At 44.5% G+C, this 14,438-nt stretch overlaps 1 protein-coding gene and 1 long non-coding RNA gene across 6 annotated transcripts in view; one reads left to right on the top strand and one right to left on the bottom strand.

Annotated features, from left to right (window-relative positions):
- LOC106995167 (uncharacterized) overlaps window positions 1–14,438 on the bottom strand; it is a 65,650-nt gene that overhangs the window by 26,699 nt on the left and 24,513 nt on the right. The gene's annotated exons all lie outside the window — the stretch shown is intronic.
- ADGRG2 (adhesion G protein-coupled receptor G2) overlaps window positions 1–14,438 on the top strand; it is a 134,111-nt gene that overhangs the window by 100,006 nt on the left and 19,667 nt on the right. For all 5 annotated transcript variants that reach the window (XM_077989612.1, XM_028842106.2, XM_028842108.2 and 2 more), the window contains 5 exons: window positions 1,568–1,662; window positions 3,131–3,197; window positions 8,816–9,204; window positions 12,136–12,301; window positions 13,041–13,197. In XM_077989612.1, coding sequence (XP_077845738.1) covers window positions 1,568–1,662; window positions 3,131–3,197; window positions 8,816–9,204; window positions 12,136–12,301; window positions 13,041–13,197 — 874 coding nt within the window. The remainder of the gene's footprint in view (window positions 1–1,567; window positions 1,663–3,130; window positions 3,198–8,815; window positions 9,205–12,135; window positions 12,302–13,040; window positions 13,198–14,438) is intronic.

Here is a 14,438-nt window from a genome sequence, read left to right as displayed (position 1 = left end):
GCACTCCAGCATGGGTGACAGAGTGAGACTTTGTCTGAAAAAAAGTTTTAAAAAGAAAGGGAAAAGAACAAATTAAGAAGCACATGCAGGCAGGGGTGAATCAGAGGTTGTCCAACAATTATTTGGGGTTGCACAGATTATCATTTTGAATCGTGTCCATTGGCTATCTTGGCTGTGTAAACCGATGGCTTATAGGGCAATATTCTCACTATCTGAACCCCGAGCCTTCTGTGACAGTCAAAGTCCTAGAAAATGAGAGTTTCTACTCATTAAACTATTCATTGGTACAAATAAGGGCAAGTCTTCTGTGAAATTGTATTCCCTATCCACTGTACATATTTCGTTCATTTCACTGACCTGTTTTTCATTATTGCAACATTAATTTTCTTTCACCTAAACCAAGGCTAAAGTAGAAAGAAACAGAGAGAATGTCTTCAATTCTTAGCTATCTGATAATCTAGATAGAATTTCCAGAATTTTATTTTATTTTATTTTTATTTTTTATTTTTTAGACAGAGTCTCGCTCTGTTGCCCTGACTGGAGTGCAGTGGCACAATATCGGCTCACTGCAACCTCCACCTCCCAGGTTCAAATGATTCTCCCTGCCCCAGCCTCCTGAGTAGCTAGGATTACAGGCACCCGCCACCACACCTGGCTAATTTTTATATTTTTAGTAGAGACAGGTTTTCAGCATGTTGGCCAGGCTGGTCTCAAAATCCTGGACTCAAGTGATCCGCCCACCTCGGCCTCCCAAAGTGCTGGGATTACAGGTGTGAGCCATCACACCTGGCCCCAGAAAGATTTTGGATTTGAAAGATCCTGATGTGGCTGGGTGCAATGGCTCACGCTTGTAATCCCAGCACTTTGGGAGACCGAGGTGGGCAGATCACCTGAGGTCAGGAGTTTGAGACTAGCCTGGCCAACATGGCAAAACCCCATCTCTAATGAAAACACAAAAATTAGTGTGGTGTGGTGATGCACGGCTGTAATCCCAGCTACTCAGGAGGCTGAGGGAGGAGAATCACTTGAACCTGGAAGGCAGGGAGGTTGCGGTGAGCTAAGATCACGCCACTGCACTCCAACCTGGGCAACAGGGCGCGACTCTGTCTAAAACAAAAAAAGATCTTGATGTTCATCTAGACTGTCATGTGAAAGGCCTCCCATGATGGAAACTCAGACGTTTATAGACACCAGGCAAGTGGCCAGCTAGTGTTTGGGGGGTGAGATTAAAGGTGTCAAGGTGCCTGCTTGTCTCTGCAACCAAGTTTCACCCCTGCCTGTTCATTGTGTAGGCAGGCAAAATGAGCCAGCACCTGTGTGTGGTCAGAGAGTTTCTGGTTTGCAACATCTGTGAATGTGAACCTCCATAAATGTCTCTTAATATAAAGTCTTTTTGGGTAAAATTCAGACCGTGGTAAATGGGTACTTACAAGCTTATTGGGGTGACATCACAAGTTAACAGTATCAGTGTCCCCTTTCCTCACTCTAAGTTTGCAAAAGCAATTACAAACATGTAGGTAGGTTTCCCATTCAGTAACATTCTGGTTATGTATATTTCTCTTTACAGCACATTAAATTGTACATTCACAATAAAACTGAATAATACAATGAATGCATGTGCTGTAATAGCTGCTTTGGAAAGAGTAAAGATTCGACCGATGGGTAAGTTGTCTATTATTGCTATTATTGCTGCATTAATCTTCATGTGGCTTTTAATGTGTTATTTTTCTAATTGAAAATGTAATTAATAAATTTACATATGTTACAGCTTTCTGTTTTGACTCCTTTGTCCTTGTGCAATTTCTCTTTTTTTTTTTTTTTTTTTTTTTTTTTTTGAGGCAGGGTCTCAGTCTGTCACCAGGCTCAGTTACACAATCATAGCTCACTGCAGCCTCTACTTCCCAGATTCAGGTGATCCTCCTACCTTAGCCTCCTGAGTAGCTGGGACTACAGGCATGCACCACCACACCCAACTAATTTTAACATTTTTAATAGAGATGAAGTCTCCTTATGTTGCCCAGGTTGTTCTTGAACTCCTTGGCTCAAGTGATCCTCCTGCCTTGACCTCCCAAAGTGCTGGGATGACAGGCATGAGCCACCATGCCTGTCCATTGGGCAATTTTTAAAGAGCCCTAGAAGGTTATTTTTCCTGCTTGCTAATAAAGTTTTTTATTTTATTTTATTTTACTTTAAGTTTTGTGATACATGTGCAGAACGTGCAGGTTTGTTACATAGGTATACATGTGCCATGGTGGTTTGCTGCACCCATCAACCCGTCACCTAGGTTTTAAGCCCCACATGCATTAGGTGTTTGTCCTAATGCTCTCCCTTCCCGCTAATAAAGTTTTAATATGTCTTATTTGATAATATGATAAACCCTGCTGAGAAGGAGAATTCTTTTTGGAGTGTTCAATGGATTGCTACTGGGATATGTCCACTTTTTTAATTGACAAGCAAAAATTTTACATATTTGTGGTGTACAATGTGATGTTTTGCTATACATCGCGAAATGGCTATATCAACTATTTAACATTTGCATTACCTCACATACCTATCATTTTTTGTGGTAAGAACATTTAAGATCTCTCTTTTCAAGCATACAACACATTCTTATTAACTGTAGTCATCATGTTGTACAATAGATCTCTTTTATTCCTCCTGCCTAACTGAAATTTTGTGTCCTTTGTCCAATATCTCCCCAATCCCTCCACCTCTGACCCCCCAGTAAACAGCATTTCACTCTTTGTTTCTATGAGTTTGACTTTTTAGATTCCACATCTGAGTGAGATCATGCGGTATTTGTCTTTCTGTACCTGGCTTATTTCACTTAACATCCTGTCCTCTAAGATGTGTTTACTTGTGAATTCCTCTTAGGAGTTACTGAAGAGTGATTAGTATGGCATGCATATAACCCCCCAAAAAATCAATAAATATTTTTGAGCACTACTATGTATACAGTATATAATTGTCAATATAACGGCGTCCAATCTATTTTACCACCTGTTTTAGACAATTGCTCTTTTAAATGCAGGCAGTGTAGGAACCATGATACTTAATGGTTCTGAGCTGCCACCTTGCTTTGTTCTTGACCGTGCATTTTTCTTGTTCCTTTTCCTTTTGTCTCCCCTAGAACACTGCTGCTGTTCTGTCAGGACACCCTGCCCTTCCTCCCCAGAAGAGTTGGAAAAGCTTCAGTGGTATGTAACAAACATACTGACCCTTCTCTTTAAAAAAAAAGAAAAAATCACCATGCTAGCTCAGGAGTTTTAGAATTTGGGGAGTAAAGAAGGCTTTCAGTTTCAGGGAAAATGCAGTTCTCTGCAGCATGAAGTAAATTTCCACTTGGACGGTTGCCTTAAACCAGTGGTTTGAAATCTTAGCTGCACATTAGAACCACCTGAGGAGCATTAAAAACACTGACTCCCAAGGCTCACCAACTAAATGTTTTGTCATTTAAAAAATACGTTTGACAGTCTGATACGTGAGAAATGGTATCTCAGTGTTACTTTAATCAACATTTCTCTTACTAAGGCAGAGTCTGAACTTTTTTTCATATACTTGGGGGCCATTTTGTATCTTTTTGTGAATTACATGTACATGTCTTTTCTGTACTTTTTCTTTTTTTTTTTTTTTTTGAGATGGAGTCTCGCTCTGTCACCCAGGCTAGAGCGCAGTGGCCGGATCTCAGCTCACTGCAAACTCCGCCTCCCGGGTTTACGCCATTCTCCTGCCTCAGCCTCTGGAGGAGCTGGGACTACAGGCACCCGCCATCTGGCCGGGCTAGTTTTTGTATTTTGTAGTAGAGACGGGGTTTCACCGGGTTAGCCAGGATGGTCTTTCTAATTGATATATGATCCATTATTTAAGAGTACTTTAGCCAGGCGCAGTGGTTCACGCCTGTAATCCCAGCACTTTGGGAGGCCAAGGCGGGTGGGTCATGAGGTCAGGAGATCGAGACCATCCTGGCTAACCTGGTGAAACCCCGTCTCTACTAAAAATACAAAAACAAAATTAGCCAGGCGTGGCAGCAGGCGCCTATAGTCCCAGCTACTCAGGAGGCTGAGGCAGGAGAGTGGTGTGAACCTGGGAGGCATAGCTTGCAGTGAGCCGAGGTCGCATCACTGTACTCCAGCCTGGGCGAAAGTGCGAGACTCTGTCTCAAAAAAAAAAAACCAGTACTTTACATATTGTGCATATTAGCTCTTTATAAGCATATCTATGGTATATGTTGCAAATATTTTCTCCCAGTATTTTAGTTGTCTTTTGACTTTATCATGTTTTCTGTCATGCAAATTTTGAAACAATTTTATGTAGTTAAATATGAAAAAGTTCATCTTTTCCCCAGTGATCCGAGATGTCACCTTTGTCATATACTAAATTTTGATAGGCATTTGGGTCTAATCTGGATGTTAGATGTTAACAGTGGGCGACCAAGCTACATGGGAGGTATACAGAACTGTTTGTATTGTTTTTATAGTATTTCTGTAAGCCTAAAATTAGTTCCAATAAAAAGTTAAAAAAAATACTGATTCCCAGTCACCAGGCTCAGAGATTCTGATTTAATTGGTCTAGGATATAGCTTAGGCATTAAGGCCCTTCTGCACCAGGCACAGTAGCTCACGCCTATAATCTCAGCACTTTGGAAGGCCCAGGTGGGAGAACTGCTTGAACTCAGAAGTTCAAGATCAGCCTGGGCGAGACCTCGTTTCTACTAAAAATTGGGGGGGAAAAAAAAAAAAGCTGGGCATCGTGACACGTGCCTGTAGTCTGAGGTGGGAGAATCACTTGAGCCCAGGAACTCAAGGCTGCAGTGAGCTATGTTCATTCCTCGGCACTCCAGCCTGGGCAACAGAGCAATACCCTGTCTCAAAAATAAATAAATAAATAAAAATATAAGCCCTGCTGGCGATTCTAATGTGCAACGAGAGTTGAGAATTGATGCCTTAAAATCATTGCTCCAATGGAGGGAAAATGGGAGATGGGTGCTCCAAAATAGCAAAAGACTCTGAAAGTCACACATGATGTGACCACAGGTGTGTAGAAATATACATAGAAAAAAACAGGAAGGACATGAATGAAAATGTTCACTGTGATTCCCCATGAATGACCTGCCTGCTGGCATTATGAGTTTTGCTTTGTTTTGTTTTTTTACTTTTTCTTTTATTTCTTACTTTGCAGCATTTTCTATATTCTTCTACAATCAGATAAAAATTGTATTTGGAAAAAAAGGACTTTTTAAAAAATCTGTGTAGCTTCTCAGATGGGAGGAGAAGGCTAAGTGTAGCCTGTCTGCCCTTTGTGGGCCAGATTTCTGAGATATACTAATATTAAAACATTGGGCCTTGAGGAACAGGTAAAAGTCTTTAGTTAAGGATTTGTAGCAGCATTTTCTGCAATAAAAAGTAAAGAGTAACATGCCCCTTTCAGCTTCACATGCCTCATTAAGCAGGAGCATTGAGCCCCATTTGGGGGATAGAGTTTCTGGAAGCATTGGGATCTGATCAGAAGAGCATCCCTCTTTTGAGGCAGCCCCACTGACCCCTAGTGGCTGCCCATTCAGAGAGTGGTTAAGAAGAAGAAACAGGAATAGAAAAGGGGTCAGGATGTGAAACTGATGTCCAGCTAGGGCTCAGTCATTAACTAGCTGTGTATCCGTGTTCAAGAGCAGATGCTTTTTAACCTTCAGAGTCTCAGGTCAAATGAAGAAGTGAGTTAGAGCTCTGTAAAATTAGGAAATGGACTGGATCAGCACTTCTCAAAGATCACCGTGCACATCCATCACTCAGGATCTTGTTAAAATGCAGATTCCGATCCAGTAAGGCCTGGGCCTGAGACTCCACATTTCTGACAAGCTCTCCAGGTGAAGCCAGTGTTGCTGGTTCATGGACCCCACTTTGAGCACCGAGGGTCTATATACAGACTGTAGAGCAGTGCCAGTGGTTCTCAATCCTGGCCGCATGTTGAAATCCTCTGGAGTGTTTTAAAAAACATCAATGCAGCCGGGCATGGTGGCTCACGCCTATAATCTCAGCCCTTTGGGAGGCGTAGGTGGGAGGATTGCTTGAGGCCAGGAGTTCACAACCAGCCAGGGCAACATAGTGAGACCCTGTCTCTACAAACATTTTTAAAAATTAGCTGGGCAGGGTGATGTACACCTGTAGTCCCAGCTACTTGGGAGACCGAGGCAGGAGGGATCACTTGAGCCTGGGGAGTAGAGGCTGCAGTGAGTCATGATCATGTCACTGCATTCCAGCCTGGGTGATAAAGCAAGACCCCGTCTCTGAATGAATGAATGAATGAATGAATGAATGAATGAATGAATGAATGAATTTTTAAAATACACAGATGCCTGCCTCCCACCCTTAGAGATTGGTCTAGGATGCAGCCTGGGCTTCCTGGTTTTTAAAAACTCCTGGGTGGGGTGATTCTAATGCGCAGCCAAGTTCGAGAACCACTGGGTCAGAATTAGATGCCCACTCAGGGTCTTTCTAATATGTTGGTTCTTAAGTTTAACTGTACATTAGAAATACCTGGGGTATTTTTAAAACATACTGATGTGTCAAAGTGGCCTTCTGGGGTGCTGGAAATGCTCTGTTTTGATCTAGGTGGTGATTATATATAAAATTCGTCAAGCTCTAAATGTAAGATTAGTACACCTTATGCAGGCTACACCGCAGTAAAGAAGCACATTAAAATGACGTGCATTAAAATGGGCACCTGCGCCCACCGCCAGAGGTTCCAGGTCAGCTGGTTTGGAGTGGGAGCCCAGGCATTGGTGCCAAGGTGCTCTGAGGGGTTCAGATGTGCTGCTGGCATTGCCCACCACTGCTCTGCCACTTCCCTGTGTGCCTCACAGTGGATGGAGGGCTCCGACTAGCATAAGTGACAGGAGTAGAAGGCAACCTCTTCACAGTTGAGCCCAGTGAATGGGAGCCTGTGTTGGGGGTCTACCTTCTGCAGGCTCCCAGATAAGCTGAAGAAAATTTAATGTACACTTTGCAAAGCACCTTTACCCCAACTTGGCCAGGTGGGTTGCTACAGTGTACAGCTTAGGGAATGGAGTCTGAGAGATGTTGGGTAAATTGTCCACAGGAGTAGTGAGAGCTGGAGCCCAAGTGAAGGTTGTTTGTTTGTTTGTATGTTTGTTTCTGAGACAGAGTTTCACTCTTTCACCCAGGCTGGAGTGCAGTGGTACAATCTTGGCTCACTGCAACCTCCGCTACCCGGGTTCAAGCGATTCTCCTGCCTCAGCCTCTCGAGTAGCTGGGATTATAGGCACCCACCACCACGCCTGGCTAATTTTTGTATTTTTAGTAGAGACGGGGTTTCGCCATGTTAGCCAGGCTGGTCTGGAACTCCTGACCTCAGGTGATCCACCCGTTTCAGCCTCCCAAAGTGCTGGGATTACAGGCATGAGCCACCGCGCCCGGCCAAGTCTAGGCTTTTTGACTCATGACGTTTCTGACTGTCTGACACCCCTTTATCCTCACTGCCCCAAACCTCAGGGGATGCAGGGAGGCCTATGGCCAAGTGACCAGCCAGACTGGACCAAGCAGGCTTTTCTTTTTATAGATGTGAATTGCTTTAGGCCCCTTGACCTAATATTCCTCCCTCTTCTCACCCTAGAGAAGCTCTAAGAACACATTCTCATTGGTGTTCTAAGTGTCCATCTAAAACTAGATCGATCAGAGGCTTCCCTGGGCAAATATTCCCTGGGTAATAATTTGTTGCTCCTCCTCTAGTTGTTCCTCCCGAGGTCTCTCAAGACTGACAGATCTTGTGCCAGAGAGTAGGTGACGACTTCTCCACCTTTGATGCCCAGGAAAATCACCAGAGAGTTTAGAAAATACACATGCCCCATCCCAAGACCAGCTGAATCAAACACAGAGGAGTAGGCCACAGAAATCTATATACATATATGTTTTAAAAAGTGTTCTGGCCCAGGCACAGTGGTTCACGCCTGTAGTCCCAGCACTTTGGGAGGCCGAGGTGGGCAGATCACTGGAGGTCAGGAGTTCGAGACCAGCTTGGCCAACACAGCGAAACCCCATCTCTACTAAAAATACAAAAAGTAGCCAGGCGTGGTGGCGGTTGCCTGTAGTCCCAGCTACTCGGGAGGCTGAGGCAAGAGAATCACTTGAACCCAGGAGGCAGAGGTTGCAGTGAGCCAAAATCATGCCACTGTACCCCAGCCTGGGTGACAAGAGTGAGACTCCATCTCAAAAAAAAAAAAAAAAAAAAACAATGTTCTGGGTAGTTCTCATGCACAGCCAAGGTTAAGAACCACTGAGCTAAAGGAACCTTGAAGACATAGCTGATGTAGAAGCTGGGGACCACCCCTTTTGCCCTAGCTTGATTCATTGTTTTCATTCAACCAACATTTCTTGGTCAGTTACCATGGGTCAGCTACCACTATGCCAGGCTATAGCAGTGTAAAGTTGATTAAGATAGATTCCTAGTATATGAAAACCAGTTGGGTCACGAGGCATTTCACAGTTCCCCTCCCCCGGGAGCACAGAGAAGATCCCCTCAATTGAGTGACCATGAGACGTAGAGCCACAGAGCAGCAGTGAACTGGGGAGTCACAGAAGAGCATCTCTCCTTGCTCATTCCAGGAAGTAGGTGGTAGAAGTGGGCAGGGGCTGGGGGCTAGTGGCAGGTGCACAGAGGGTGTGAAATGGCAGAGGCTGGAAGTGTCATGTCCCTGATGTAACTACGTCAACTTGACGGTGTCAGATGATTGCCAGAGGGGAAAGACTCGCCCCTCTGTAGCTCATTCGTGTCTCACATGTATCTCTCTGATTTGTTCCTTTAGTGACCTGCAGGATCCCATTGTCTGTCTTGCTGACCATCCACGTGGCCCACCATTTTCTTCCAGCCAATCCATCCCAGTGGTGCCTCGGGCCACTGTGCTTTCCCAGGTCCCCAATGCTACCTCTTTTGCTGAGCCCCCAGATTATTCACCTGTGACCCACAATGTGCTCTCTCCAATAGGGGAGATTCACCCCCTTTCACCTCAGCCTTCAGCTCCCATAGCTTCCAGCCCTGTCATTGACATGTCCCCACAGTCTGAAACAATCTCTTCCCCTATGCCCCAAACCCATGTTTCCGGCACCCCACCTCCTGTGAAAGCCTCATTTTCCTCTCCCACCGTGTCTGCCCCTGCGAATGTCATCACTACCAGCGCACCTCCTGTCCAGACAGGTAAATGTAAGATGCCACTTGAACAGCGGCCAATCTGCCAGTCAAGACATCTGTGATAAGACCATGTTGAGCCTTTCTTTGTATGATGTTCGCTTGATTTCTAGAGCTTTCCTTTAGGCATTCTAATGTTCTAATGACTTACGTGGTTGCATAATAGTCATTGTGTTGAGGTGGCATATCTAATTTAATCATTCCTCTCTTCTGAAACCATTAAGTTTATTCTACTTTTTAGCTCCCAGGTATCTTTCATGTAGTTGTCACTTTGCTTCTTGGCTGTGGCTGAGTTCCATTGTTTTGACCAAGATAATGGAGAAATAGCTCTAAGGGGCAAGCACAGATCTCACTTGATAGAGTTGGAGATTTTCTAGGTTTCTTTCTCCTACAAAAGGTGGTTGGGACACTGTTTTCAACACCCTGAAGAGTAAACTTTTGATCTATTAAACATTGCAGCTCAGTTTAGACAGAAGACAAAAGAAAAAATTGGCACGTCTGAAAGTCAGTCAGTCATGGAGTGACCGAGCTGGGACTGAGCCAAGGTAGTGGTAGGAGGGGAGAAACATTGTGAAGACCCAGGCTTGGGTCCGCACGGGCCCTCGCAGACAGTGTGATCTGGAACAAGCTCCTCCTGCCTCTGCCTGTTCTATGTGAGGATCAAAATCATCACACTAACTGCATGAGGCTGAGAATGAAGGTGTACGTGAGAACGCTGTGGAAACCGCCAAGGGCTCCCGGGTCCAAAGTGGGCTTAGTGGTACAGAGAGAAAGGCAAGAGGGAAAGAAGCTGAGAGAAATCTGGATATGCTGGAGTTTCAGCTCTGTGAGTAAGAGGCAGGTCTTCCTCTAGAATTTGGAGGATGGGGGAAGCCAAGTTTTTGGTGACATTAGATTGATTTTGGTACCCACCTCCTCCACCCTGGTGCTAGCATCACCAGGAGATAAGGAGCTTCTGCTAAATGACTTCATATTTCTTCAAATTTGCACTGCTCTCTCTTCAATATCCTCCCTCCCTCCCTCCCTCCCTCCCTCCTTCCTTCCTTCCTTCCTTCTTCCTTCCTTCCTTCCTTCCCTTATTTGGGGTCTTGCTATGTTGCCTAGGCTGGTTTTAAACTCCTGGGCTCAAGTGATCCTCCCACCTCAACCTCCAAAAGCGTTGGGATTATAGGTGTGAACCACTGTGCCCAGCCAATAATTTTTTATAAATATAAATATTTTCGACCAAATTAGAAAATCATTGGGGCTCTAGTCAAAGGAAGGTCCAAATAACTGATGAAGAATAAAGTAAAATTGAAGTTCATTAGCCTGGGCCTAAGATGCCCACCTTCCCAAAGCTAATTCCCAACGATCCTTAGACTCAGCCTAACAGGCTACACAAAACACTATCAAGGTGGCCTCTGGTGCCTGTGTATTCCTGGGGCAACAAGAAGCAAAGTGACATATGCATAAAAGATACAGATTGAGGTGTTACCCAGGAGCTAAAAATTAGAATAAACTTAATGGTTCCAGAAGACAGGAATGATTAAATAAGATATGCTACTCTAACACAATGACTATTATGCGACCATGTAAGTCATTAGAACAGAAACAGAAATATACAGAAACTTGGGGGCATTTACAAGTCTTGATGTGAGGTGAAAATAGCCCAACAACAAATAGTTTGCACACCATGTTTATAATAGTGTAAATACACATGCATAAAGATTTGACTGGAATAGGTAAAATAATAGGATGTTAAGTGGTGAAATTAAGAGTTGTCTGTTGTTAAAGACAGGTTTGTATCATTGTTTCCCTATTAAAAACACTATTAAAAATCAGACTTACAGGTGATAGTCCAGCTGTGGATTTCATAATATTCTTTTTTTTTTTTGAGAGAGAGAGAGTCTCACTCTGTCACCCAGGCTGGAGTGCAGTGGCGCAATTTCGGCTCACCGCAACCTCTGCCTCCTGGGTTCAAGCGATTCTCGTGCCTCAGCCTCTCGAGTAACTGGGGCTACAGGCACATGCCACCACACCTGGCTACTTTTAAAAATATTTTTAGTAGAGACAGGGTTCCCCCATGTTGGCCAGGCTGGTCTCGAACTCCTGACGTCAGGTGATCCACCTGCCTCAGCCTCCCAAAGTGCTGGGATTACAGGCATGAGTCACTGTGCCTGGCCCATAATATTCTCTTTTTCACAAAAGAGCTTCCAGCAATCCACACAAAATCCTGTACACATGATATAAATTAAATACAAGCATACTTGTGCTTATATGAGTATATACTAAATACACTGATGTGCTTTATATTTTTTAGTTAGATTTATTGAAGTATAATTTACATACAGTAAAATGTATCCAATTTTATGGTTAAATCAAATTTTTGCAGTTCTGTGCAGGTGGAAACACTCACAGTCATGTAACCACTATCATAATCAAGATATATAAGTTTCCCTACTACTCCCAAAGTTCCCTTGTGTCCCTTCAAAGTCAAAACCTAGCCCCTCACCCCAGCCCCTGGCTACCACTGATCTCTTTCCCTACAGTTTTTTGGATTTTTCTAGAATATCATATGAAGAGACTCACTATGTGGCCTTTTGAGTTTGGCTTCTTTCACTTCACATAATGCATTGGCAAATTGGAGATCCACCCATGCTGTTGCGTGTATTTAAAGTTAATTCGTTTTTATCATGGAATAATATTTCACTGGATGGAGGTACCACAGTTTGTTGATTCATTCTCCAGTTGATGGGCATTTGGGTTGTTTCTAGTTTGGGACTATTATGAAAAAGGCCACCGTAAACATTCATGAACAAGTCTTCCTAAGACATATGTTTTCATTTATCTGGGGCAAATACCCAGGGGTGAGTTTGCCATATCACAGGGTCTGTGTACGTTTATCTTTATTAGTGGGTTTTCCATTGTGTGTTCATAACACGATTTGGCTCTTTGATACAGACATCGTCAACACCAGCAGTATTTCTGATCTTGAGAACCAAGTGTCACAGATGGAGAAGGCTCTGTCCTTTGGCAGCCTGGAGCCTAACCTCGCAGGAGAAATGATAAACCAAGTCAGCAAACTTCTTCATTCCCCGCCCGACATGCTGGCCCCTCTGGCTCAAAGGTACGACTTAGCAAACTGAAGTGGTGGTGAGAGGGGACCCTCCAAAGACAAAGATGCTGCTCACATGATTAATATCACCAAGTCTTTTACTCCCAAATACCAGGTACATCATGGTTTCTCAGGTTGCTACTCTATATTCTGCTTAGAATGAGGAGACAGAGCAGGCCTGCCAAATCTACACTGCCAACCTTGAGGCTGAGCACTGTGGCTCACGCCTGTAATCCCAGCACTTTGGGAGGCTGAGGCGGGCAGATTGCTTGAGGTCAGGGGTTTGAGACCAGCCTGGCTAACATGGTGAAACCTTGTCTCTATTAAAAATACAAAAATTAGCCAGGTGTGGTGATGCGTGTCTGTAGTCCCAGCTACTCAGGAGGCTGAAGCAGGAGAATCGCTTGAACTCAGGAGGTGGAGGTTGCAGTGAGCCAAGATGGCGCCACTGCACCCAACACTTTGGGAGGCTGAGGCGGGCGGATCACGAGGTCAGGAGATCAAGACCATCCTGGCCAACATGGTGAAACCCCGTCTCTACTAAAATACAAAAAATTAGCTAGGCGTGGTGGTGTGCATCTGTAGTCCCAGCTACTCGGGAGGCTAAGGTAGGAGAGTTGCTTGAACCCAGGAGGCAGAGGTTGCAGTGAGCCGAGATCACGCCACTGTACTCCAGCCTGGCAACAGAGCGAGACTCCGTCTCTAAATAAACAAACAAACAAACAAACAAACTGCCCACCTTTCTTTACAGATTGCTGAAAGTAGTGGATGACATTGGCCTACAGCTGAACTTTTCAAACAAGACCATAAGTCTAACCTCCCCTTCTTTGGCTCTGGCCGTGATCAGAGTAAATGCCAGTAGTTTCAACACAACTACCTTTGTGGCCCAAGACCCTGCAAATCTTCAGGTACGTTGTAATTGATGTCAGAAAAAAACATTCTCTTGTGTGTGATTGTAGTCCCCGTTGTATTTCATGATTGAGGCAATTACTGCTTATAGTCTGGGGTGATATTCAAAATATTTGGCATCTAGAACAGAGAGGCACCACAGAATCAAGCCGGGCGCAGTGGCTCACACCTGTAATCCCAGACCTTTGGGAGGTCAAGACAGGTGGATCACTGGAGGTCGGGAGTTCAAGACCAGCCTGGACAACATGGTGAAACCCTGTCTTTACTAAAAATACAAAAATTAGCTGGGCGTGGTGGCATGCACTTGTAATCCCAACTACTCAGGAGGCTGAGGCAGGAGAATTGCTTGAACTCAGGACACGGAGGTTGCAGTGAGCTTAAGATTGCACCACTGCCCTCCAGCCTGGGCGACAGGTAATATTCCGTCTCAAAAAAAAAAAAAAAAAAAAGACGACGTTGGTCTTGGCTGGTGCAGGATGTCGGAGGTCCCTGTTATTCCCTGCATTAACCCTTTAGCAGCTGAATTTTGGAAGCTGGCATGGGTGGTATCCAGCAGAGGGTTCTAGGCAGTTGGAAGAGTAGGCAGGGGTGTCAGCTACTTATCACATTTCAATATTATAACAAGTGTTAGAACTACACTGCTGTATATAGTGGTGCTGAATATCATTCCTGTTTCTAGTGTTTTCTGTCCACCTATTTAGAGGGATTGGGGACTGCAAACACCCAAGGAAACCAAGTCTCACTTTTTAATTTTCACAGTCTTCCTTTTACAAGTGCAGTGCACATGGTTCTATGAGGACTTGACACTAACTTGGTGTGTCTGCTGCTACAGTCTCCCTGGGATCTGCAGTCATCTTGCACTTTTCAGCTATTTCTATGCATCCTTAAAATGTTTCCTTTCCTTCTTGGGGCCTCCTGTCCTTATTACACTTCCTTTCTTTCTTTTTTTTTTTTTTTCTCTTCCTTTTTTTTTTGAGATGAAGTCTCGCTCTGTGGCCCTGGGTTGAGTGCAGTGGTGCGATCTTGGCTCACTGCAGCCTCCACCTCCTAGGTTCAAGATATTCCCCTCCCTCAGCCTCCCAAGTAGCTAGGATGACAGGTGCCTGCCACCACACCCTGCTAATTTTTATATTTGTAGTAGAGATGGGGTTTCGCCACGTTGGCCAGGCTGGTCTCAAACTCCTGACCTCAGGTGATCTGCCCAACTCGGCCTCCCAAAGTGTTGGGATTACAGGCGTGA

The sequence above is a fragment of the Macaca mulatta genome, chromosome X (assembly GCF_049350105.2).
Source record: "Macaca mulatta isolate MMU2019108-1 chromosome X, T2T-MMU8v2.0, whole genome shotgun sequence".
In the NCBI taxonomy this organism is placed as follows: domain Eukaryota; kingdom Metazoa; phylum Chordata; class Mammalia; order Primates; family Cercopithecidae; genus Macaca; species Macaca mulatta.
Note: the sequence above shows the minus strand (reverse complement) of the source record. Positions and strands in the feature narration are given on the sequence as shown.